At 47.8% G+C, this 27701-nt stretch overlaps 2 protein-coding genes across 6 annotated transcripts in view; both read left to right on the top strand.

Annotated features, from left to right (window-relative positions):
* Nucleotides 1-5585, top strand: part of LOC129814228 (PDZ and LIM domain protein 5-like) — a 102459-nt gene extending 96874 nt beyond the window's left edge. For all 4 annotated transcript variants that reach the window (XM_055867227.1, XM_055867210.1, XM_055867219.1 and 1 more), the window contains 5 exons: nt 1798-1993; nt 2712-2892; nt 3053-3173; nt 3271-3386; nt 4194-5585. In XM_055867227.1, coding sequence (XP_055723202.1) covers nt 1798-1993; nt 2712-2892; nt 3053-3173; nt 3271-3386; nt 4194-4283 — 704 coding nt within the window. In that variant the 3' untranslated portion in view covers nt 4284-5585. The remainder of the gene's footprint in view (nt 1-1797; nt 1994-2711; nt 2893-3052; nt 3174-3270; nt 3387-4193) is intronic.
* Nucleotides 5586-6151: 566 nt separating this feature from the next.
* The window catches only part of LOC129814250 (bone morphogenetic protein receptor type-1B-like), a 185667-nt gene continuing 164117 nt past the window's right edge, over nt 6152-27701 (top strand). For both annotated transcript variants that reach the window (XM_055867255.1, XM_055867246.1), the window contains exons 1-2: nt 6152-6333; nt 18176-18239. The gene's annotated coding sequence lies outside the window, so the exon portion shown is untranslated. The remainder of the gene's footprint in view (nt 6334-18175; nt 18240-27701) is intronic.

Raw genomic sequence — 27701 nt, 5'->3', positions numbered from 1 at the left:
CCTCACCCCACCCCAGAGTCTCTGTACCTCTCCACCCCTCACGCCACCCCAGAGTCTCTGTACCCCTCCACCCCTCACGCCACCCCAGAGTCTCTGTACCCCTCCACCCCTCACGCCACCCCAGAGTCTCTGTACCCCTCCACCCCTCACCCCACCCCAGAGTCTCTGTAGCCCTCCACCCCTCACCCCACCCCAGAGTCTCTGTACCCCTCCACCCCTCACCCCACCCCAGAGTCTCTGTACCCCTCCACCCCTCACCCCACCCCAGAGTCTCTGTAGCCCTCCACCCCTCACCCCACCCCAGAGTCTCTGTACCCCTCCACCCCTCACCCCACCCCAGAGTCTCTGTACCCCTCCACCCCTCACCCCACCCCAGAGTCTCTGTACCCCTCCACCCCTCACCCCACCCCAGAGTCTCTGTACCCCTCCACCCCTCACCCCACCCCAGAGTCTCTGTACCCCTCCACCCCTCACGCCACCCCAGAGTCTCTGTACCCCTCCACCCCTCACGCCACCCCAGAGTCTCTGTACCCCTCCACCCCTCACGCCACCCCAGAGTCTCTGTACCCCTCCACCCCTCACCCCACCCCAGAGTCTCTGTAGCCCTCCACCCCTCACCCCACCCCAGAGTCTCTGTACCCCTCCACCCCTCACCCCACCCCAGAGTCTCTGTACCCCTCCACCCCTCACCCCACCCCAGAGTCTCTGTAGCCCTCCACCCCTCACCCCACCCCAGAGTCTCTGTACCCCTCCACCCCTCACCCCACCCCAGAGTCTCTGTACCCCTCCACCCCTCACCCCACCCCAGAGTCTCTGTACCCCTCCACCCCTCACCCCACCCCAGAGTCTCTGTACCCCTCCACCCCTCACCCCACCCCAGAGTCTCTGTACCCCTCCACCCCTCACCCCACCCCAGACTCTCTGTACCCCTCCACCCCTCACCCCACCCCAGAGTCTCTGTAGCCCTCCACCCCTCACCCCACCCCAGAGTCTCTGTACCCCTCCACCCCTCACCCCACCCCAGAGTCTCTGTAGCCCTCCACCCCTCACCCCACCCCAGAGTCTCTGTAGCCCTCCACCCCTCACCCCACCCCAGAGTCTCTGTACCCCTCCACCCCTCACCCCACCCCAGAGTCTCTGTACCCCTCCACCCCTCACCCCACCCCAGAGTCTCTGTACCCCTCCACCCCTCACCCCACCCCAGAGTCTCTGTAGCCCTCCACCCCTCACGCCACCGAGGGCAGACATCTTTGATCTCAGCCTGGATGTCTCTATGCAGCCAGAGAGAGAGGAGAGAGGGAAGAATGGCGAGAAGGGGAGAATTGTCTCTTCTTCTCCACTCCGCGTTCTGAGGGGCTGGGGGTGTTTTGTCAGGTGTCTCCTCTGGCTATGGTAATGTTGTTTCTTCACCCCGGTGGGGAAGATTGATCCATTGTTTGGGTGGTGTGGAGTGGATCTGCCCGACACAGCTGGCCCATGCTAAAGACAGGGAGGTCACAGCTAGATCTAATACATTCTGGCAGCAAGCAGCAAGCAGCATACTCATTCCTACCTGATCACACCTGCCCACCCACTCCTAAGCTAAGATGTCTTTAGGTTTAGCTAGCAATGCACACAGCCATGTAAATATAGCTACTGTACTGCTCTGCCTGTCTGCAGTACGTTGTTAGTGTTTTGATTACATGATACAGCAGTTTGTGAATGTTTTTATATAGCTCAAATGGATGTGATTTTTTGTTTATCTCTGTATGGTGTGATTGAAACAACTGGCCCATGGTGTATTTTCTGTTGCTTTAGGTTTCTCTACGGGTGGCGCTGCGCCCTCTTTTGGGCGGGTCAGCAACACTGCACCAGTACCCACAGTACCCAAGGTTTCTGACCGCCCCGCCCCCCAGGCGCACCCCAAGGACCAGAACTCCCTGGTACAGCGGGCCGAACACATCGCAGCGGGAACACGCACCCCCATGTGTGGCCACTGTGACAAGGTCATCAGGTCAGTACCAACAGTCAGTATGGGAAGCCACGTGTTGACTTATGGTCAAAAGTAGTGCACTATACTGGCGCAGTGGTCTAGGGCACTGCATCGCAGTGCTAGCTGCGCCACCAGAGTCTCTGGGTTCGCGCCCAGGCTCTGTCGCAGCCGGCCGCGACCGGGAGGTCCGTGGGGCGACGCACAATTGGCATAGCGTCGTCCGGGTTAGGGAGGGTTTGGCCGGTAGGGATATCCTTGTCTCATCGTGCTCCAGCGACTCCTGTGGCGGGCCGGGCGCAGTGCGCGCTAACCGAGGGGGCCAGGTGCACGGTGTTTCCTCCGACACATTGGTGCGGCTGGCTTCCGGGTTGGAGGCGCGCTGTGTTAAGAAGCAGTGCGGCTTTGTTGGGTTGTGCTTCGGAGGACGCATGGCTTTCGACCTTCGTCTCTCCCGAGCCCGTACGGGAGTTGTAGCGATGAGACAAGATAGTAATTACTAGCGATTGGATACCACGAAAATTGGGGATAAAATGGGATAAAAAAAAAATAAAAAAAAGTAGTGCAGTATATTAGAATTTTGGACACAGCCTAATCCTAAGGGTTTACGTCTGATTAGTTTAGTCCCTTTCAAATACATCTGAAATTGATAAAGTGGTGTTTAAAGTTAATTTTACAAAAAAAGTCAACCTCTCTTTTTGTCTTGTTACCCTGACCTCTGACCACTTCCTATCTTCCACAGAGGTCCTTTCCTGGTGGCCATGGGCATGTCCTGGCACCCTGAGGAGTTTAACTGTTCCCACTGCCACGCGTCTCTGGTGGAGTCTGGCTTTGTGGAGGAGAGGGGAACAGTATACTGTGCTCACTGCTATGAGAAGTTCTTCGCCCCTACCTGCACCAGCTGCCAGCAGAAGGTCCTGGGGGTGAGTGACATACTTTAGGAGACAGTATAGTATCTTGGCTTGTCCACCTTGCTCAACTATCTTAGCTTCCTCTTCTAATGCACAGACACATATTGAAATCAAGTTATGGCATTATGACAGTAATATCATTCCCTATAATCCCTTGTATTTTTTTTTACAGGAAGTCATCAATGCCCTGAAGCAGACATGGCATGTGTACTGCTTCCTGTGTGCGTCCTGCCAGCAGCCAATCAGAAACAACACCTTCCACCTGGAGGACGGGCTGCCATACTGTGAAAGAGGTGAGAGGTCACAGCAAGCAAGGTCTTAGAGAATGAACGACACTGTGAAATGATTTGCGTCATGAAAGTAACATTACACTGACCCTCTCCCATTCAGACTACTATCAACTCTTTGGTACCAGTTGCCATGGTTGCGACTTTCCTATCGAGGCAGGAGACAAGTTTCTGGAGGCGTTGGGATTCACCTGGCATGATACCTGCTTCGTGTGTGCAGTAAGTCAGTCTCCCATGGAGCAATAGAGGGAGAAATGGAGAGAGAGAGAGAGGGAGGCATGGAGAGAGAGAGAGAGAGGGGGGGGGGCATGGAGAGAGAGAGGGAGGCATGGAGAGAGAGAGGGAGGCATGGAGAGAGAGAGGGAGGCATGGAGAGAGAAAGAGGGAGGCATGGAGAGAGAGAGAGGGAGGCATGGTGAGAGAGAGGGAGGCATGGAGAGAGAAAGAGGGAGGCATGGAGAGAGAGAGGGAGGCATGGATAGAGAGAGAGGGAGGCATGGAGAGAGAGGGGGGCATGGTGAGAGAGAGGGGGGCATGGTGAGAGAGGGGGGGGCATGGCGAGAGAAAGAGGGAGGCATGGAGAGAGAGAGAGGGAGGCATGGTGAGAGAGAGGGAGGCATGGAGAGAGAAAGAGGGAGGCATGGAGAGAGAAAGAGGGAGGCATGGATAGAGAGAGAGGGAGGCATGGTGAGAGAGAGGGAGGCATGGAGAGAGAAAGAGGGAGGCATGGAGAGAGAAAGAGGGAGGCATGGAGAGAGAGAGAGGGAGGCATGGTGAGAGAGAGGGAGGCATGGAGAGAGAAAGAGGGAGGCATGGAGAGAGAGAGGGAGGCATGGATAGAGAGAGAGGGAGGCATGGAGAGATAGGGGGGCATGGTGAGAGAGAGGGGGGCATGGTGAGAGAGAGGGGGGGGCATGGCGAGAGGGGGGCATGGCGAGAGAGGGGGGCATGGTGAGAGAGAGAGGAGTAGATAAAATAGAAGGGTTGTAGCACTGACACTACTGTACTCTGTCTGTCTATTTCTAGGTCTGCAACACCAGTTTGGAGGGCCAAGCCTTCTTCTCTAAAAAGGACAAGGCTCTGTGCAAGAAACATGCCAATACAGTCAAGATCTGACCCACCCTCAGGAGTGAAGAACAGAGTTGTTGATATTTTTTGGTAGTTTTAAAAGATTGATTTATCTGATTATGACTTTTATTAAGAGATGTTTGGTTATGGGGATTTAAGCTTTATTTCATCTTCTCTGATGTATCTCTGTGTGTGTGTGTGTGTGTGTGTGTGTGTGTGTGTGTGTGTGTGTGTGTGTGTGTGTGTGTGTGTGTGTGTGTGTGTGTGTGTGTGTGTGTGTGTGTGTGTGTGTGTGTGTGTGTTAATGGAACTGTGTGTGTGTGTGTGTATGTGTGTGTGTGTGTGTTAATGGAACTGTGTGTGTGTGTGTGCGTGCGTGCGTGTGTGCGGTGTGGGTGTGTGTGTGTATAGTTTACCATTCACCGCTTGTGCCATATAAAAGGGGAAAATATTTTGCTAAAATGAAGGTATGAAAAAGTACCTAGTGTCTTTTCTACCGATTTAGATTCATTAGTTATTTGGAGATTTGTTGAAGTCAGACAAAGTGCATGATGGGAGAAAGTATGTTGACTTGAAGGGAGGTATGATTTTTCATGAAATATCTGATTGAAATGTTCTTTACATACAGTACAAGAATATACCGTAGTTAGGTGAACACATAAGGTAGTGATACTCAAGTAGCGGCCTGGGGCCATATCTGGCTCATCATGACATTTCTTGAAGCCATCAACATGAATTTATTTCATAAATGAAAATCCACTACATATGATCCTTTAGCATGTATGTAGTTAGTCTAATTAAAGTCTTATTTTAGTATATAATGAGGACCTTATCAAATTAATATTAATCAGTGGGCATATTCAAATCAATTATCACTTTAATTATCACCCCCTCCCCCCTCTCTCTCTCCCCTCATCTGTCTCTGTCTGTCTCTCTGTCTGCCGGTCTGGTTGAATCTGTAGACAGATCTGTATTTATCCTGGTAGTATATTTATTGGGGATGTAGGAATGTACTGTATTTTGGGCTTTCTAGGGTCAGTTGCACATAGAGTGGTTTACTGACAAAGTCAGACGATCAGGACAGACAGCTGTTATTTTATTAGCAGTAGGGGTTTTCTCAGTTTATTGTATTGATTTTTCTAAGTATTTTTATGGATTAAATTTTCATACATTTTTAACCTAAACTTAGACACCATTTTGCTTTTGCTGCCACTGATGAATGCTTGTCTATGTGGTGTTTATTGGTGTAATTCATTCCATTACCATTCGTACATTAATTCAGGTGTATTGGTCTTCTATTTGTAAAAATAAAACTACAATTTCATATAAAGTCTTTGAAAGTAATAAGGATTCAGTAATGTGTGTGTTTTTGTTTGTGTTTTTATGTTTATGGTTTATCATTGTTTGTCATAGTGTCACTATAGAGATCCCAGATCAAAAGCTCTAAATATGACTGGTTGATTCCATTAATACCCCATATGTAGTCAACAGCGTGATGATGAAGCTCAAAACGTTTGTACAGCTTTTATGCCAATTTATATTAGGATTGGTGTTCAATAAACCAACCTTTCTTTGCTACACAGACATGATGCAGCAATATAACAATATTGTTCAGTGTCAGGTGAGGCCATACAGACAGGCACCGAGTCCCCTCACACGCTCACCTAGGCGATCTCCAAGGAAACGGGAGATAACGTTTCTCTCAAGTCTCCTGTCTTGCCTCAAATTAATGATGACATTATGACACTACAAAAGTGCAGACTAGAATGTACCTTTTGAATAAACAATGACTGAAAAAAGTTATAGGGGAAAATGTCAAGTGGTTGCATATTATGCAATAAAGATTTCCATCCGTAGATAAAGTGAAACGAAAGGGACACTTGGAGCAGCGGGGGACTGTACTTCTCGAAGACGTCGGAGGTGGGAGCCCTATACCGGGCGGCGAAAACGGAGCTAATGTTATGTAGAGCCCGTTCACTTGGAGAAGTTAGAAATCCGACACAACACAAACGTAGAAAAACGAAGAAGCCTAGACGAAATTCTCAAAATAATTGTGACCAAACCATCATAACGGAATCCTATTCTACGCAAGGAAAAGGTAAGTTTGTTTAGAAAACCAGGTGTTTTCATAGCAAGCGCGAAGTTTTAGCTTGCATCAATTCTGGTCGCTAGCTTGTATCCTTACTTCTGTCAGATTGTAAAAGTGGTGGTATTGTGTTGTTTGCGAGTCATGTAATTCAGTCATGATACACAGGTTTTGACGGCGGTGATGGATTAAATTAGCACCCCCTGAACTATCAACAACCGACTCTGATTCGCCTGCTTCCTCTGCTCTGGTTCCGAGATTTCAGTAGCTGGCGTTGATGTTTATCAGCATTTAGCAATTAGCAATTATCGCCACACAATAAATCTCCAAATGCCACTTTAGATCAAGTGATTTACTGTAGGCTAATGCCATAGAAAATACACCTCAAACGTACAACTATGATAAACGTATTAAACTTTTTTCTCAAATAGCCTAAGATCTTAGCTTAATATTTGGATACATTTGCAAAAGTCTACTTTCACAATACCGTAAGACTTGATAAACTCTGATTTTCAATAATATGAGAGTAATCATAGAAAATTATCCTTTATAATGCGTCCTCTTGATGATACAAGAAATGTTACCAATTATGACTAGAGGGGTATGAGTGTTTTTGGTGTACCTGTGAAGTCTTGTTTACTGTCTATTAATATAGTCCCAGTATGACCTTACACCCCTTGCTAGCTATCTCATTGAAAGTGTCTCTTAATAATGAACTCTGTGTGATGTTGAAATACAGCCTCTGGCAGAGTCCTGGATTGATACTGCTCATTATTATTATTATTTTTTATTTTTTATTAGGATCCCCATTAACCAAGCTGTGGAAGACGCACAGTATGTACAGTCTTCTCAGCGCCTGGGGGGAGATTGCATTTTATATTCAGTAGGAAGATATACTGTAGTATACTCACACATCAACACAGAGTGGACCTGGGCTCAGTACAAGAGATTGGCCTACTGTACTGTTTTATCACACTGGGTGCATGTGTGTAAATATGTGTCTCTCTCTGGTCTAGTGGAATTCTATGATAGACTGGTGAACAGAACAAAGCATTGTGGCGTGGCATGACTGTCTTTAAATGGGGTTTCAGTCCAATCAAATATTCCTCTTGACCCCATGCCACTATACACCAGTTGATGGGGTCTCAAATCAACAGCCCCACGGCCATTGCAGTAGACTACCAAAAACATCACTGGCCTCCAGCTCCTGAAGTTAGGCCAGGCCAGAACCCCGGGAGCAACCATCCGTGCACAGCCTTATATTTTATACTAGTCTTCACCTTGGAGACTGAGGTTGTGTCAAATGGGACCTTATTCCCTATGTAGTGCACTACTTTTGACCAAGTCCCATAGGTGTCTGGTCAAAAGTAGTGCACTATATAGGGTGCCATTTAGGATAGAGGTCGACCGATTATGATTTTTCAACGCCGATACAGATTTATTGGAGGACCAAAAAACATTACCGATTAATCAGCCGATTTAAAAAAATATATTTTTTAAATTGTAATAATGACAATTACAACAATACTGAATAAACACTTATTTTTACTTAATATAATACATCAATATAATCAATTTAGCCTCAAATAAATAATGAAACATGTTCAATTTGGTTTAAATAATGCAAAAACAAAGTGTTGGAGAAGAAAGTAAAAGTGCAATATGTGCCATGTAAGAAAGCTAACGTTTAAGTTCCTTGCTCAGAACATGAGAACATATGAAAGCTGGTGGTTCCTTTTAACATGAGTCTTCAATATTTCCAGGTAAGAAGTTTTAGGTTGTAGTTATTATAGGAATTATAGGACTATTTCTCTCTATACGATTTGTATTTCATATACCTTTGACTATTGGATGTCTTATAGGCATTTTAGTATTGCCAGTGTAACAGTATAGCTTCCGTCCCTCTCCTCGCTCGAACCAGGAACACATCGACAACAGCCACCCTTGAAGCAGCATTACTCATGTCTCAGAGTGAGTCTCAGAGTGAGTGACGTTTGAAACGCTATTAGCGCGCACCCCGCTAACTAGCTAGCCATTTCACATCGGTTACACCAGCCTAACCTCGGGAGTTGATAGGCTTGAAGTCATAAACAGCGCAATGCTTGAATCATTGCGAAGAGCTGCTGACAGAACACAGGAAAGTGCTGTTTGAATGAATGCTTACAAGCCTGCTGCTGCCTACCACCGCTCAGTCAGACTGCTCTATCAAATCATAGACTTAATTATAACATAATAACACACAGAAATACGAACCTTAGGTCATTAATATGGTCAAATCCAGAAACTATCATCTCGAAAACAAAACGTTTATTCTGTCAGTGAAATACAGAACCGTTCTGTATTTTATCTAACGGGTGGCATCCATAAGTCTAAATACTCCTGTTACATTGCACAAACTTCATTGTTATGTCATAATTACATACAATTCTGACAAATTAGTTCGCAACGAGCCAGGCGGCCCAAACTGTTGCATATACCCAGAACTCTGCGTGCAATGAACGCAAGAGAAGTGACACAATTTCACCTGGTTAATATTGCCTGCTAACCTGGATTTCTTTTAGCTAAATATGCAGGTTTAAAAATATATACTTCTGTGTATTGATTTTAAGAAAGGCATTGATGTTTATGGTTAGGTACAGTCGTGCAACGATTGTGCTTTTTTCGCAAATGCGCTTTTTTTAAATCATCCCCCATTTGGCGAAGTTGGCTGTCTTTGTTAGGAAGAAATAGTCTTCACACAGTTCGCAACGAGCCAGGCGGCCCAAACTGCTGCATATACCCTGACTCTGTTGCAAGAGAAGTGACACATGTTCCCTAGTTAAAAGAAATTCATGTTAGCAGGCAATATTAACTAAATATGCAGGTTTAAAAATATATACTTGTGTATTGATTTTGAGAAAGGCATTGATGTTTATGGTTAGGTACATGTTGGAGCAACGACAGTCCTTTTTCGCGAATGGGCACCGCATCGATTATATGCAACACAGGACACGCTAGATAAACTAGTAATATCATCAACCATGTGTAGTTAACTAGTGATTATGATTGATTATTTTTTATAAGATAAGTTTAATGCTAGCTAGCAACTTACCTTGGCTTCTTACTGCATTCGCGTATCAGGCAGGCTCCTTGTGGAGTGCAATGTAAAGCAGGTGGTTAGAGCATTGGACTAGTAACCGAAAGGTTGCAAGATTGAATCCCCGAGCTGACAAGGTAAAAATCTGTCGTTCTGCCCCTGAACAAGGCAGTTAACCCACCGTTCCTAGGCCGTCATTGAAAATAGGAATGTGTTCTTAACTGGCTTGCCTAGTTAAATAAAGGTTGTTTTGAAAACTTGAAATCGGCCCTAATTAATCGGCCATTCCGATTAATCGGTTGACCTCTAATTTAGGATATAACATGCAGTCCTATTCAATACAGAGAGGATCATTGATGGAAGCCTGAGTGAGTGGTAAAGAATGAAACACACAGTGATCTCACTTCCACCCAGGATTGGCAGCAGCACCACAGACACACACACACCAACACCATAGCCTACAGGGATGTGGAGGGAGGCTGGAGGGAGGTTGGCAGGCCTGTGTTTTTGTGACCTACCACAGACTGAGGCTGGGAGTGTTTCATTGTTGAGGTTTGTGTGTTTCTGGCGTCGGAGTGTGGGTCTTGTTATGGTAGTTGTGTAAAGGTATTCGTCTCCGGTGTGAAAACGACTGTGTGATACAGGCCTGGCCACACGGGCAGTCTGGTAATAACCAGGATGTTGAAAATGAGACACATTGATATTGGGAAGAGAGGTGATGACAATGCACCTGCCAGGTATCTGTTGAACAAAACATTTGGTTTGTCACTGTGAATGATTGTCGTCTCCCATATGCCTCAAGGTCGTCTCCCTTGTGGCTCTCGAGTGGCGCAGCGGTCTAAGGCACTGCATCTCAGTGCTAGAGGCGTCACTACAGACACCCTGGTTCGAATCCAGGCTGCATCACAAACGGCTGTGATTGGGAGTCCCATAGGGCGGCGCACAATTGGCCCAGCGTCGTCCGGGTTTGGCCGGTGTAGGCCGTCATTGTAAATAAGAATTTGTTCTTAACTGACTTGCCTAGTTAAATAAAATATATATATACACTGCTCAAAAAAATAAAGGGAACACTAAAATAACACATCCTAGATCTGAATGAATGAAATATTCTTATTAAATACTTTTTTCTTTACATAGTTGAATGTGCTGACAACAAAATCACACAAAAATTATCAATGGAAATCAAATTTATCAACCCATGGAGGTCTGGATTTGGAGTCACACTCAAAATTAAAGTGGAAAACCATACTACAGGCTGATCCAACTTTGATGTAATGTCCTTAAAACAAGTCAAAATGAGGCTCAGTAGTGTGTGTGGCCTCCACGTGCCTGTATGACCTCCCTATAACGCCTGGGCATGCTCCTGATGAGGTGGCGGATGGTCTCCTGAGGGATCGCCTCCCAGACCTGGACTAAAGCATCCGCCAACTCCTGGACAGTCTGTGGTGCAACGTGGTGTTGGTAGATGGAGCGAGACATGATGTCCCAGATGTGCTCAATTGGATTCAGGTCTGGGGAACGGGCGGGCCAGTCCATAGAATCAATGCCTTCCTCTTGCAGGAACTGCTGACACACTACAGCCACATGAGGTCTAGCATTGTCTTGCATTAGGAGGAACCCAGGGCCAACCGCACCAGCATATGGTCTCACAAGGGGTCTGAGGATCTCATCTCGGTACCTAATGGCAGTCAGGCTACCTCTGGCGAGCACATGGAGGGCTGTGCGGCCCCCCAAAGAAATGCCACCCCACACCATGACTGACCCACCGCCAAACCGGTCATGCTGGAGGATGTTGCAGGCAGCAGAACGTTCTCCACGGCGTCTCCAGACTCTGTCACGTCTGTCACATGTGCTCAGTGTGAACCTGCTTTCATCTGTGAAGAGCACAGGGCGCCAGTGGCGAATTTGCCAATCTTGGTGTTCTCTGGCAAATGCCAAACGTCCTGCACGGTGTTGGGCTGTAAGCACAACCCCACCTGTGGACGTCGGACCCTCATACCACCCTCATGGAGTCTGTTTCTGACCGTTTGAGCAGACACATGCACATTTGTGGCCTGCTGGAGGTCATTTTGCAGGGCTTTGGCAGTGCTCCTCCTGCTCCTCCTTGCACAAAGGCGGAGGTAGCGGTCCTGCTGCTGGGTTGTTGCCCTCCTATGGCCTCCTCCACGTCTCCTGATGTACTGGCCTGTCTCCTGGTAGCGCCTCCATGCTCTGGACACTACGCTGACAGACACAGCAAACCTTCTTGCCACAGCTCGCATTGATGTGCCATCCTGGATGAGCTGCACTACCTGAGCCACTTGTGTGGGTTGTAGACTCCGTCTCATCTACCACTAGAATGAAAGCACCGCCAGCATTCAAAAGTGACCAAAACATCAGCCAGGAAGCATAGGAACTGAGAAGTGGTCTGTGGTCACCACCTGCAGAACCACTCCTTTATTGGGGGTGTCTTGCTAATTGCCTATAATTTCCACCTGTTGTCTATTCCATTTGCACAACAGCATGTGAAATTTATTGTCAATCAGTTGCTTCCTAAGTGGACAGTTTGATTTCACAGAAGTGTGATTGACTTGGAGTTACATTGTGTTATTTAAGTGTTCCCTTTATTTTTTTGAGCAGTGTATAAAATGTGATCAATAAATAACCTAGTAGATGTTGAAGACACACCAGTCCTGGGATTATGGAAGACTGCAGGGTCTGTGTTTCACATGTGAGATAATATGTAAAATAATGTTTGACAGATTTCCAGGTGTCTGCAGGTTACTCCTATTTCCTTTACCTTTGAGTTAAAAACAAAAAACCTAAACCTATGGAGAGACATACACACACCGGGTAGTCATGGGTCTGAATCTAGGTCTGTCCGCAGGGCTAAGCTTAGCAAGCTGCGACCCCTCTCACCCCGACTTCCTCCCTTATAATTACAGGAAGTGAGCTCAGCCAATCAAAGAATAGTTCCTGGGCGCATATTAACAAGCTGCCAGTATTTGGGAAGAGGGGGGAAGGTTTTCCTCTTAGAGAATGTTTGAGAGATATTGAGAAAGTGTTGAAGAGGGTGGGACTGTCTGGTATCATTCTCAGGAGAAATGAAATTAGCACTATCGGGTTATTGAGGGATATCTTTGTTCATCCCTTATACTTTATAAATATCTTCAGGAGGATTTGAACACAGCCATTCACATGTGAGTGTGTCTTGTTACAATGTTGGTTGGAGACAGAGGTCCAGACAGAGACCATAGAGTCCGCAGGGGTGTCAAACTCATTCCACGATGGCTGAGTGTCTGTGAGTTTTAGTTTTTTTCTTTCAATTAAGACCTGTAGACAACCAGGTGAGGGGAGTTATTTATTAATTAGTGACCTTGATTCATCAGTCAAGTACAAGGGTGGAGCGAAAACCCGCAGACACGCGACCCTCCGTGGAATGACTGGAACATGCCCTAGCGCAACCAGTTTCATCTGCGGCCCGATTTTTGTGAGTTGATGGTCGGGGGCCAAAACATCATAATAATAATTTGTACACTGCAAATTGACCACAACTAAGCCAAAAAGAGATGGTATTTGAAATGAACAATAATTTCATACCTTGATTACATTGAGACACGATCACATACGTAAGTCTCTTCTTTTAGTACTGGGAATACTTGAACAGATTCCTGGGAACAGATTCCTGGGGATTTTACAGTCTCGTAGGCCGCCTGTTGCCGACCTTTGCCCTAGCAGCCTGTGCTACTATGTCTCAGGGGCTTGACAGAGGAGAGGACAACAGAAGGAGAACGGAGGATATCAGCCCTCTTTCAATGGCTTTACCAGCCACAAATGCCAGAACATTCTCTATTCCCCTTTGTTCCTTCTCTCCCTGCTCTTGATGAGTGTGGGAGTAGATTTAAGCACATGGGTGTCTGATATTGCATGAGTGCACACACACACACACACACACACACACACACACACACACACACACACACACACACACACACACACACACTTCCGAGCTCAAGAGCATCTGATATCAAGGCTTTACACAGGTATGGCTTTTCCATCAATCATCTAATCCCTTTGCTTTCTTTCTGCCAATAATGCAGCTGGAGTTCATTCCACACCTAGACACTCTGTAGTTACCATGCACACCCAGACACTCTGTAGTTACCATGCACACCCAGACACTCTGTAGTTACCATGCACACCCAGACACTCTGTAGTTACCATGCACACCCAGACACTCTGTAGTTACCATGCACACCCAGACACTCTGTAGTTACCATGCACACCCAGACACTCTGTAGTTACCATGCACACCCAGACACTCTGTAGTTACCATGCACACCCAGACACTCTGTAGTTACCATGCACACCCAGACACTCTGTAGTTACCATGCACACCCAGACACTCTGTAGTTACCATGCACACCCAGACACTCTGTAGTTACCATGCACACCCGGACACTCTGTAGTTACCATGCACACCCGGACACTCTGTAGTTACCATGCACACCCGGACACTCTGTAGTTACCATGCACACCCAGACACTCTGTAGTTACCATGCACACCCAGACACTCTGTAGTTACCATGCACACCCGGACACTTGGTAGTTACCATGCACACCCGGACACTTGGTAGTTACCATGCACACCCGGACACTCTGTAGTTACCATGCACACCCGGACACTTGGTAGTTACCATGCACACCCGGACACTCTGTAGTTACCATGCACACCCGGACACTCTGTAGTTACCATGCACACCCGGACACTTGGTAGTTACCATGCACACCCGGACACTCTGTAGTTACCATGCACACCCGGACACTCTGTAGTTACCATGCACACCCGGACACTCTGTAGTTACCATGCACACCCGGACACTCTGTAGTTACCATGCACACCCGGACACTCTGTAGTTACCATGCACACCCGGACACTCTGTAGTTACCATGCACACCCGGACACTCTGTAGTTACCATGCACACCCGGACACTCTGTAGTTACCATGCACACCCAGACACTCTGTAGTTACCATGCACACCCAGACACTCTGTAGTTACCATGCACACCCAGACACTCTGTAGTTACCATGCACACCCGGACACTCTGTAGTTACCATGCACACCCGGACACTCTGTAGTTACCATGCACACCCGGACACTCTGTAGTTACCATGCACACCCGGACACTAGGTAGTTACCATGCACACCCGGACACTTGGTAGTTACCATGCACACCCGGACACTTGGTAGTTACCATGCACACCCGGACACTCTGTAGTTACCATGCACACCCGGACACTTGGTAGTTACCATGCACACCCGGACACTCTGTAGTTACCATGCACACCCGGACACTGTAGTTACCATGCACACCCGGACACTCTGTAGTTACCATGCACACCCGGACACTTGGTAGTTACCATGCACACCCGGACACTCTGTAGTTACCATGCACACCCGGACACTCTGTAGTTACCATGCACACCCGGACACTCTGTAGTTACCATGCACACCCGGACACTCTGTAGTTACCATGCACACCCAGACACTCTGTAGTTACCATGCACACCCGGACACTCTGTAGTTACCATGCACACCCGGACACTTGGTAGTTACCATGCACACCCGGACACTTGGTAGTTACCATGCACACCCGGACACTCTGTAGTTACCATGCACACCCGGACACTTGGTAGTTACCATGCACACCCGGACACTCTGTAGTTACCATGCACACCCGGACACTCTGTAGTTACCATGCACACCCGGACACTCTGTAGTTACCATGCACACCCGGACACTCTGTAGTTACCATGCACACCCAGACACTCTGTAGTTACCATGCACACCCGGACACTCTGTAGTTACCATGCACACCCAGACACTCTGTAGTTACCATGCACACCCAGACATTCTGTAGTTACCATGCACACCCGGACACTCTGTAGTTACCATGCACACCCAGACATTCTGTAGTTACCATGCACACCCGGACACTTGGTAGTTACCATGCACACCCGGACACTCTGTAGTTACCATGCACACCCGGACACTCTGTAGTTACCATGCACACCCGGACACTTGGTAGTTACCATGCACACCCGGACACTTGGTAGTTACCATGCACACCCGGACACTCTGTAGTTACCATGCACACCCGGACACTTGGTAGTTACCATGCACACCCGGACACTTGGTAGTTACCATGCACACCCGGACACTTGGTAGTTACCATGCACACCCGGACACTCTGTAGTTACCATGCACACCCGGACACTTGGTAGTTACCATGCACACCCGGACACTTGGTAGTTACCATGCACACCCGGACACTCTGTAGTTACCATGCACACCCAGACACTCTGTAGTTACCATGCACACCCGGACACTCTGTAGTTACCATGCACACCCGGACACTAGGTAGTTACCATGCACACCCGGACACTCTGTAGTTACCATGCACACCCGGACACTCTGTAGTTACCATGCACACCCGGACACTCTGTAGTTACCATGCACACCCGGACACTCTGTAGTTACCATGCACACCCGGACACTCTGTAGTTACCATGCACACCCGGACACTCTGTAGTTACCATGCACACCCAGACATTCTGTAGTTACCATGCACACCCGGACACTCTGTAGTTACCATGCACACCCAGACATTCTGTAGTTACCATGCACACCCGGACACTTGGTAGTTACCATGCACACCCGGACACTCTGTAGTTACCATGCACACCCGGACACTCTGTAGTTACCATGCACACCCGGACACTTGGTAGTTACCATGCACACCCGGACACTTGGTAGTTACCATGCACACCCGGACACTCTGTAGTTACCATGCACACCCGGACACTTGGTAGTTACCATGCACACCCGGACACTTGGTAGTTACCATGCACACCCGGACACTTGGTAGTTACCATGCACACCCGGACACTCTGTAGTTACCATGCACACCCGGACACTTGGTAGTTACCATGCACACCCGGACACTTGGTAGTTACCATGCACACCCGGACACTCTGTAGTTACCATGCACACCCAGACACTCTGTAGTTACCATGCACACCCGGACACTCTGTAGTTACCATGCACACCCGGACACTAGGTAGTTACCATGCACACCCGGACACTCTGTAGTTACCATGCACACCCGGACACTCTGTAGTTACCATGCACACCCGGACACTCTGTAGTTACCATGCACACCCGGACACTCTGTAGTTACCATGCACACCCGGACACTCTGTAGTTACCATGCACACCCGGACACTCTGTAGTTACCATGCACACCCGGACACTTGGTAGTTACCATGCACACCCGGACACTCTGTAGTTACCATGCACACCCGGACACTCTGTAGTTACCATGCACACCCGGACACTCTGTAGTTACCATGCACACCCGGACACTAGGTAGTTACCATGCACACCCGGACACTTTGTAGTTACCATGCACACCCAGACACTCTGTAGTTACCATGCACACCCAGACACTCTGTAGTTACCATGCACACCCAGACACTCTGTAGTTACCATGCACACCCGGACACTTGGTAGTTACCATGCACACCCAGACACTCTGTAGTTACCATGCACACCCGGACACTAGGTAGTTACCATGCACACCCGGACACTCTGTAGTTACCATGCACACCCGGACACTCTGTAGTTACCATGCACACCCGGACACTCTGTAGTTACCATGCACACCTGGACACTGAAGGAAAAACAACATTTTCCCCTGGAAAACAATGGTCATGTCACATCACAGACCCAGGGATGCAGTTCTCTGCGTGTCTGCTCCAGACATTCTCATCCCTCAGGAGGACTAGGATACATTTTCAGGACATAGGTAAGAGGAGCCATGGAGAAGATAGATTATGTTGCCTTGGTGGTTCCTACTGTCATTCTTCATATTAATAGAGTTCTGGGTTTCAACATTGGGACAAGGAGGACATGCTTGCCGTCCCCTATGAGAGAACCCTAGAACACTAGAAACAGTCACTTATTTAGGCCTACAGTCTCCATGGTCCAATAATATTTCCTCTCAGATTTCTGGAAGTGTTGAAATATCATTCATATATGGATATAGATTAAAGCCTGTTATTATGAGTTCATCCATTGTAGCATTCCTCCTGAGATTCTCCTGAGGGGAAATCACATGGTCTGTGAAGTGTGCACCTCTGGTTCAGATCAGCACTGGGGCAGAAGAGGTGGAGGAAGAAGAAGAGGAGCAAGAGGCCTCATCTTGTTCCACTTTCTAGTAATCCTCTCCTTTCCTATAGGTTCCAGTTGGTCTTTGATAATTACTGATAATCTCCCCAACCCCCCCAACCAACTCCTCAACCAAAGTCACTGTGAAGATCTTCAGCTCTCTCTCTCTCTCTCTCTCTCTCTCTCTCTCTCTTTCTCTTTCTCTTTCTCTTTCTCTTTCTCTTTCTTTCTTTTTCTCTTTCTCTCTCTCTCTCTCTCTCTCTCAGGAGGGAAGGAGCAGGAATTACTTCAAGCTGCTAGCTGTGTGCTCTTTGCCTGGAAGGTCTATAACCGTGTGAGAGAAATTGGGCATCCTGTTATTAGGAGGAGAAATGGGGATAGACTGGGGAGATGACATAGAGAGAGAGTAGTTGTTGAATGTTGTCAAGAGGCATTGGTTGAAATCCCAGGTGGGGAATTGCCTTGAGCCTGGCTGAAATTCAGTCTGAATCACATCTGGCAAATAACATTAATTGGAAAATATATGAAAATCAAAGCTTTTTTATTAACTATCCCTTTCTCTTTCAGGAGAAGACAGCAGCTGTGGATGGCAATAATGACAGACCGTTGTTTAACCCCTCGTTGTTGGATGGTGAGTCTGCTTTCTGTTCTTACTTCTTCTTTATTGTTAAAATGGAAGATGAGTTTCCTATCCTTGTCTCTTATTGGATTTCTGAGCTGGTGTTTGGGTGGTGGTGGTGCTGGTGTTTGGGTGGTGCTGGTGTTTGGGTGGTGCTGGTGTTTGGATGGTGGTGGTGCTGGTGTTTGGATGGTGCTTGTGTTTGGGTGGTTTGGGTGGTGCTGGTGTTTGGATGGTGCTGGTGTTTGGATGGTGCTGGTGTTTGGATGGTGCTGGTGTTTGGATGGTGCTGGTGTTTGGATGGTGGTGGTGGTGTTTGGATGGTGGTGGTGCTGGTGTTTGGGTGGTGCTGGTGTTTGGGTGGTGGTGGTGCTGGTGTTTGGATGGTGCTGGTGTTTGGATGGTGCTGGTGTTTGGATGGTGCTGGAGTTTGGATGGTGGTGGTGCTGGTGTTTGGATGGTGCTGGTGTTTGGATGGTGCTGGTGTTTGGATGGTGGTGGTGCTGGTGTTTGGGTGGTGCTGGTGTTTGGGTGGTGCTGGTGCTGGTATATGGATGGTGCTGGTGTTTGGATGGTGGTGGTGTTGGTGTTTGGGTGGTGTTTGGGGGGTGCTGGTAGCGTGTAGCGTTTGGGTGGTGGTGGTGTGTAGCGTGATGTGGCGTGTAGCGTTTGGGTGGTGGTAGCGTGATGTGGCGTGTAGCGTTTGGGTGGTGGTGGCGTGTGATGTAGCGTGTAGCGTTTGGGTGGTGGTAGCGTGATGTGGCGTGTAGCGTTTGGGTGGTGGTGTGTAGCGTGATGTGGCGTGTAGCGTTTGGGTGGTGGTAGCGTGATGTGGCGTGTAGCGTTTGGGTGGTGGTGTGTAGCGTGATGTGGCGTGTAGCGTTTGGGTGGTGGTGGCGTGTGATGTGGCGTGTAGCGTTTGGGTGGTGGTAGCGTGATGTGGCGTGTAGCGTTTGGGTGGTGGTGGCGTGTAATGTGGCGTGTAGCGTTTGGGTGGTGGTGGTGTGTAGCGTGATGTGGCGTGTAGCGTTTGGGTGGTGGTGGCGTGTGATGTGGCGTGTAGCGTTTGGGTGGTGGTAGCGTGATGTGGAGTGTAGCGTTTGGGTGGTGGTGGTGTGTAGAGTGATGTGGCGTGTAGCGTTTGGGTGGTGGTAGCGTGTGATGTGGCGTGTAGCGTTTGGGTGGTGGTAGGGTGTGATGTGGCGTGTAGCGTTTGGGTGGTGGTAGCGTGATGTGGCGTGATGTGGCGTGTAGCGTTTGGGTGGTGGGGGCGTGTAATGTGGCGTGTAGCGTTTGGGTGGTGGTAGCGTGATGTGGCGTGTAGCGTTTGGGTGGTGGTGGTGTGTAGAGTGATGTAGCGTTTGGGTGGTGGTGGCGTGTGATGTGGCGTGTAGCGTTTGGGTGGTGGTAGCGTGATGTGGCGTGATGTGGCGTGTAGCGTTTGGGTGGTGGTGGCGTGTAGTGTTTGCATGTGTAGAGAGCTCAATGATGGGTAGGTGGCAGTGAACCTCCAGAGCGACTAATTGACTAACTGCTGAGCACATCAATGAGGACGTTAGTGAATCCACACTGCAGCTAATAGAGTCAGCTCTGTGTAGGCTACACTGCAGAATCAGTCTGGAGTAGAGACACAGTAAGGCCGGCCAATGGATGCTGATTGTGGCAAACGGCACATGGTCCACTGTGTGTGTCTCTTACCTGGCTCTGAGACATGGATCCCTCAGACTCAGTGAGAGAGGAATGTGGGACCACACACTGTGCATGCTTACTGATTTTAAAGGGGATGTGGAGTTGAAAGTTGACAGTAGCTGTTAGCACTGGCTAGGTGGAGTAGCATCTAAACTACACTCTACGGGCATGGGACTAGGTGGAGTAGCAGCTTAACTGCACTCATGGGACTGAGTGAACCTATCCTCACAGCTGACCTGAGGACAGGTGAGACATAAGGGCTATTAGTACATGTTACAGAGTTGTCCCCCGTAGCTGATCTGAGGACAGTTCAACACTGATGGGATGTCATTGTAGGCAACTTTTCTCTGCTGCTGTCATTGTTACTCCGGCTCTCAGTTGGTGTCAAGCCTTGGCCTTTTAAACTGAAGTTGAATGGGGGTCTGTGAACAGAATGTGTGAAGGCCACATCATTAAGTGTGTTCATTCAATATATAAAACTATTTCAACACAATGGAGTGATTGTGTGTGTCTCTGACAAGGACTCTTATACAGTATGTTCTCTCCCTCTCATTGATTTCCACACTGGGTCAGAGAGTTGCTGCTGTAGAGTTGAATTAGCATTCCTTAAACCTTAAGAAATTAACTTGCCACTACAGGCATAAACAAAACAATGTGCTGACAAGGCTCTGACAGCACTCCAACTGTCAGGATCTGACCTGGAGTCAGTGAAGAGTCCCCTCCCACAGAAGACAGTAGCTGGTTGTGTTGGTGAGAGGCTGTGGACTAGGACATTGACCTGGTGTCAGGAAAGAGGGGAGGCCTATAGTAGCAGAGCGCTGGTTTAGATGGCTGGAGAGTAACACTCCGTTAAAGAATGCCAAGAATCTGTGTGTTGAAGTTCACACTCTATCTCCATATGCGGCTGGATCCTGGCAAATAGGAGACAGCTGTGTCTGAGAGAGGGAATGTCAAAGTAGTCACATTGAGATGGATTTATTTGAATTGGGTGTGCGTCCTCTATATGGAAAAGATTACTGTATTGTACATGTAAACACACACACACACACACACACACACACACACACACACACACACACACACACACACACACACACACACACACACACACACACACACACACACACACACACACACACACACACACACACACACACACACACCAGACAGGTAGCAACCAGGATGTTGGTCTGTGTTTATACGCTGTAACTCAGTGGGTTATTAAAGCAGTGCAGGTCTATGGTAGGACGGCTGAGACAGACAGACCACCCTACATGATGACACCTGTTTGATGTGCAATGGGAGATTCAACACGTAGCCCTGCTCATTCTATTGGCTTAATGGTCTACTTACTCAGCTCTACTACTGTTCTGTTATTTCACTGTAATAATGACATGGCATAAGGTCTTAGGGTATGAGCTTTGCATCCTTGAGCTTTGCATCCTATCTTCTGGCTTTACTCTCCTTTTTAACTCCCACAACCCTCCCACCCTCGTAACCACATAGACAAACACACCCTGGGGACTGAGGCTTTTTCCCCACTCTGAAAACACATCCATCATATTATGTTGAATGTCCTTTTGAAGAACCAATACAGTCTGAGTGTCTTTGTTCTAAATTCCTGTCTGTGTCTTGGAGGGTAGTTGCAACGAAACCCCACGCGTGTACGCTAACTGGTTCTGACAGCAAGGAGAAAAACAGATCATCTTTTTCTCTCCTGCTCACGTTATTCGCCTGTCCCTGTATTTTTGATGACAAATGGATTTTCCATGTGTTTTTTACATAGATACAGGGCAGGGGGCGATCTGAATCATACAGTACCTGGTCTTACCGTGGTTGTCTGCATGGAAATGTGATGACATCAAGGCTTGGCATGCTGAGCCCCGTAACGTCCCAGTCCTATACTGTACTGTAGGACATCCAGGGAGAGGGCAGAGGGCTGCCTTTACATACACTAGATGTTATCAGGATGTTCACCTTCTCTCATATCCCAGGCTGCTCTGACCAATCTCTTAATTACAGCCTGACTAAAATCCTGGTCAACAAACAATACAGAATAAAACAGATGAAGCGAATATAATTTTTGTGTATATAACATAAACCGATACAGATTCTTGACATTATGGATGCAGTATCATGTACTGTATGCTTTGTGTTAATGATTGTGATGAGATCCTCATGGGAGTGTGTAATCAGTGGTGTGTTCTGGTGGCAGGCCGCGCCAAATTCAGCTTCTCTCTGGACTCTTAACAATGGCTCACAGTCAGTCAGTCAGTCAGTCAGTGTACTGGCACTAAGCTATATTTAGAAATGGTAATGGAAAATGTACAGTCAGGCAGGTTCCCTTTCAATCAGCCAATTAGAGGATTCATAGTGGAGTAACACATGGGAACACACACACACAGGTTGCACAGGCAAAACAGTGGTGGATGCCTGGCAGGTTTTAGCACACAACACAGGATTAGAGAGCCAGCCAAAACAAATGACGTCACGCCTCGTGTGCTCAACATCCCAGGAGTGTCTTCTCTCTTACCTCTGTAACACCATCCCCACTCCCTGTTCAACCCAGGACACTCTCCTTATATCATTTTCTGGGGTATTAAATGTTATACTCATTTCACCATTCGACTTTCACCTGTACTGTAGTTTGTCTCTGTACAGCTGTTGGTCCTGTCTGTGTGCTGGACTTGTCTCTGCCTATAACTCTCCTATGAGGACAGATCGTCATTAACAAGCCTTGGCCGAATACAAACAGTGTAGTTATTCCCTCCGTAAGGCAATCAAACAGGCAAAACGTCAGTACAGAGACAAAGTGGAGATGCAATTCAACAGCTCAGACAAGAGACGTATGTGGCAGGGTCTACAGACAATCACGGACTACAAATGGAAAACCAGCCAGGTCGCGAACACCAACGTCTTGCTTCCGGACAAGCTAAACACCTTTTTCGCCCACTTTGAGGATAACACATTGCCACCGACGCAGCCAGTTACCAAGGACTGTGGCTCTTATTCTCCGTGGCATCCCTAGCCGCGTCCTCAGAGCATGCGCAGACCAGCTGGCTGGAGTGTTTACGGACATATTCAATCTCTCCCTATCAATCAATCAAATGTATTTATGAAGCCCTTTTTACATCAGCCAATGTCACACCCAGCATAAAACCCCAAACAGCAAGCAATGCAGATGTAGAAGTACGGTGGCTAGGAAAAACTCCCTGGAAGGCAGCAATCTAGGAAGGAACCTAGAGAGGAACCAGGCTCTGAGAGGTGGCCAGTCCTCTACTGGCTGTGCCGGGTGGAGATTATAACAGTACATGGCCAAGATGTTCAAATGTTCATAGATGACCAGCATGGTCTAATAATAATAATAATAATAATAATCATAGTGATTGTAGAGGGTACAACAGGTCAGCAACTCAGGAGTAAATGTCAGTTGGCTTTTCATATCCGAGCAGTAGAGAGAGAGAGTCGAAAACAGCAGGTCCGGGACAAGGTAGCACGTCCGGTGAACGGCTCAGGTCGGGTCAATAGCCACAGGCAGAAAAGTTGAAACTGGAGCAGCAGCATGACCAGGTGGACTGGGGACAGCTAGGAGTCATCAGGCCAGGTAGTCTTGAGGCATGGTCCCAGGGCTCACGTCCTCCGGGAGGGGAGGGAGAGAGAATTAGAGGGAGCATACTTAAATTCACACAGGACACCAGATAAGACAGGAGAAATACTCCAGATATAATAGACTGACCCTAGCCCCTCGGCACATAGACTATTGTAGCATAAAACCCCAGTCTGCTGTCCCCACATGCTTCATGATGTCCACCATTGTTCCAGTACCCAAGAAAGCAAATGTAACTGAACTAAATGACTATCGCCCCGTAGAACTCACTTCTGTCATCATGAAGTGCTTTGAGAGACTAGTTAAGTTTCATATCACCTCTACCTTACCTGACAGGCGCGTGCTCAGCCCCAAAAAGATCATCAAGGACAACAACCACCCGAGCCACTGCCTGTTCACCCCGCTATCATCCAGAAGGCGAGGTCCGTACACGTGCATCAAAGCTGGGACTGAGAGACTGAAAAACAGCTTCTATCCCAAGGCCATCAGACTGTTAAATAGTCATCGCTAGCACTTTAGAGGCTGCTGCCCTATATACGCAGACTTGAAATCACTGGCCACTTTGATACTAGTCACTTTTAATAATGTTTGCATTACTCATCTCATATGTATATATACTGTATTCTATTCTACTGTATTTTAGTCTATGCTGCTCAGACATTGCTCGTCCAAATATTGATATATTCTTAATTGACTTCCTTTACTTTAGATTTGTGTGTATTGTTAGATATTACTTGTCAGCCAATGCAGAAAATGTATGAATGTTTCTACTAATCTTCTGTCCAGGTTTAAGTGGGCCTTCTCTCTCTCTCTCTCTCTCTTTCTTTTGCTCTGTGTTGACTACTGGAGTCTCCCTTTTTTGCTCTGTGTTGACTGCTGGAGTCTCCGTCTTTTGCTCTGTGTTGACTGCTGGAGTCTCTCCCTCTTTTGCTCTGTGTTGACTGTTGGAGTCTCCCTCTTTTGCTCTGTGTTGACTGCTGGAGTCTCCCTCTTTTGCTCTGTGTTGACTGCTGGAGTCTCTCCCTCTTTTGCTCTGTGTTGACTGCTGGAGTCTCCCTCTTTTGCTCTGTGTTGACTGCTGGAGTCTCCCTCTTTTGCTCTGTGTTGACTGCTGGAGTCTCTCCCTCTTTTGCTCTGTGTTGACTGCTGGAGTCTCTCCCTCTTTTGCTCTGTGTAGACGGCTGGAGTGAGTCTGGCTGTTCTGATGAATCCTGAGTGCTTAGGTAGAGTATGGTGTGTATCCGGTTACATATGACTCAGTGTGTGTGGCAGAGAGAGTAGCAGCTATTCTGCTGTAGCCTGGACCGTTATTACAGGTGTGTCAGGCCTAGATGCAGCTGTTAATTACTCAGACATGGCTACATGTAGTACCATGTGTGTCTACAGAAGGCTCACGTGTAAATGAGAACAAACTAGCTCAGCGTGTCTTACAGTTGATCTCTTAGAAAAGTAGTTGTATCTATTTTCAGAGTCGTTATGTCACTAATATGGTCACCTCTTCAAGAGCTGTTATCATTACCACACATAACTAGATTGACTGCTGCTGTGATGGTATTCTCCCCAGCAGCAGAACAGTACTGCACCAATACCTTATCAATACCACATATGTTCAGAGAACATACAACACTAATCTGAGAACTTTACTTTCTACTGCGTTTCTATAAAACAAAGAGGCTGGGCTAAGGAAGGGAAGGTTTTGAACAGCTGCTCTACTGCGCTCCTCGCCCCTCCCTCCTCTTTCCTCTCCCCTCTTTCCTCTCTTCTCCTCTCTCTGCTCTTCTCCTCTCCTCTCTCTTCTCCCCTCTCCCTCCACCTGTGTTATGTGGCTCCGGCTGCAGATCTGTGCTGCTGCAGTACAGTAGTCCTCTTGTACTTTCCTTAAAGATCAACTTCAATTAATGAGCGTCTGTCAGCGCTGGGCCTGGGAGTCTCACTGGCAGGAAATTGGAGGATAAGCTGCTTTTGTTCCACAGCGCCAACATTTTGTGCTTTATTGGTTTCCTCATTCTTATTTGAACTGGACACATGGACAAAAATACACACACACACACACACACACACACACACACACACACACACACACACACACACACACACACACACACACACACACACACACGCTCATACACAATTCATAAACGCACACACAGCCACAAATGCACACACAGAGCTACCTTTAGATTTGACTGCAAACCAACGTCCATGACTCTCTGCGATGTTTCTCAGTTTGAAGACAGTGTTCCGGATGGTGGGTGTTTTCTCTCTTTGAGGCTGGTGTTTGTTTTACTTTTTAAACACACTCCTAAATGAAGCAGTAAATGAGCTGGACTGGACAGCTCCTTGGGACCAGGTCTGGGTGAGGAGGAGAGACAGAGGGTAGTGGGCCAGTGCTGAGGTCCACAGAAAAGCTTCAAATGTAAAAATGAGTGGAACTCCCAGGGTTTTCAAAACAAGACGGGAGATTTCATTACACATACCTGGACAACTGAGAGCATGGAAAAAACACATGTGCGCACACACACTCCCCGCACCCCTGAGCAGCCACTGGGCTGGTCAGACTTAAAACCAGAGACATAATACAGATCATTTGAACCAAATGCAGCAGTGAAAACTCCCTTTTTCCCTCTCTCTCCTGTCTCATGGCCAACACGTGTCCGCTTCAGAAAAGTGAAGCGCTCTACAGAAACATGGTCATCAATCATAGCCTGTAAGGAATCAGTCACTGCATACAGGGTTTGGTGGTGGAGAGTGGGAGCTCTGTGGTGTGCTGCCTACCGCTCTGTGGGTTGGGTGGGTGGGCGCCGGGTGGTGGTGTTATTCTGGGCTTGGGGAAGGAGTACACTGGTGTGGCTGGTACCTTTTTTAAGCCTGGTTCCATCATGTTTTGGGTGGGGCTGCTGGGTTAAGGAATGACTGGTTCTCTTCAGGTCGAAACCCAGATAGACATTAAAACAAATTTAAAACTCTGACTTTATAATTATGTTAAAATCAAGACAACAAATTCTTGTTGTAGCCTCCGACAAGCACACCTGATTCAACTAGTCAACTAGGCATCAAGCACTTGACTGGTTAAATCAGGTGTTTGTCCGAGGCTGCGACAATAATGCGTACTGGAGACACGGCTGTAGATAGTCTGCCATTTCTTTGAATAGGGGACTAGGTCTGTGGGAATGTTTGCATCCTCAGCAGCCAGCCAGACAGCCAACCAGCAGTAACAAGATGTCTGCAGACTGCAAATGAGTCTTGAGCCAGATTAGACTAGACAGTCCTGGGGGATCGGATTTGAGATCAACCCTAAAATTGAACCTCCACTCTGCGGTCTTGAGGGAGGGGGTAGAGGGGGATCCTCTGGCAGACCTAAATCTACTCAAAGCCCCCTGGATTCCTGCTTTGAGAGTCTTCCCTGTCTGTGTAAACAGGTCTGGAATATCACCTTGTTTTGTGTGTATTGACACACTGTCAAATGTCTGTGTGGGGCGTGTCCGCTTGAACACTGTTATACAGGAACCTATTCCTATTCAGCCGACAGTCTTTTAAACTCATTTTGTGTGTGTGTGTGTGTGTAATACAGTTTTTCCATAGGAAGCCTGTTCCCATTATAGTCATACTCCTATTATGGTCAAAGGTCCTAGAGACAAAGCAAGTTCTACTGCTCCGTTTGATATTTTAGTGAAGTAATCCAAGTTGAGTGACTCTCCACTGACCCATCTCCCCAGACGTAGGATCACACCGCCGGCCCGGTGCACCATGGGTTCACCATCGTCTTAACGCTCTAACTCCCCTTCAGAGACTGATGGATATCTTGGTGCATCTAATCGGTTCATTATCCACTGTCTTTGTGCATTAGACACAGTGTGAGAGGACAGCTGTCTGTATGTTGCTCTGCTCTGGTCTGTCTGTCTGTCTGTCTGTCTGTCTGTCTGTCTGTCTGTCTGTCTGTGTGTGATGTTTGGCGTCGAATGTGTGTCATGTGTTTCGTTTTTCGGGGAGGGCTCCCCTTGCCTCATCTCCCGGGCTGACACTTGACCCACGGGGTAATCACGGAGGGATTTGGGATGCCTTTGGCGGACACACAGAGTTCAGGGGGAGAGGGCTGCTAGGCTGGTTTGGTGCTGGAGCGTTGTGTTTGCATGTGTCTTTGCTTGATTGTGACAAGGGCTTTATACAGGTAAATATGG

Source organism: Salvelinus fontinalis, chromosome 2 (genome assembly GCF_029448725.1).
Source record: "Salvelinus fontinalis isolate EN_2023a chromosome 2, ASM2944872v1, whole genome shotgun sequence".
Taxonomy (NCBI): domain Eukaryota; kingdom Metazoa; phylum Chordata; class Actinopteri; order Salmoniformes; family Salmonidae; genus Salvelinus; species Salvelinus fontinalis.
Note: the sequence above shows the minus strand (reverse complement) of the source record. Positions and strands in the feature narration are given on the sequence as shown.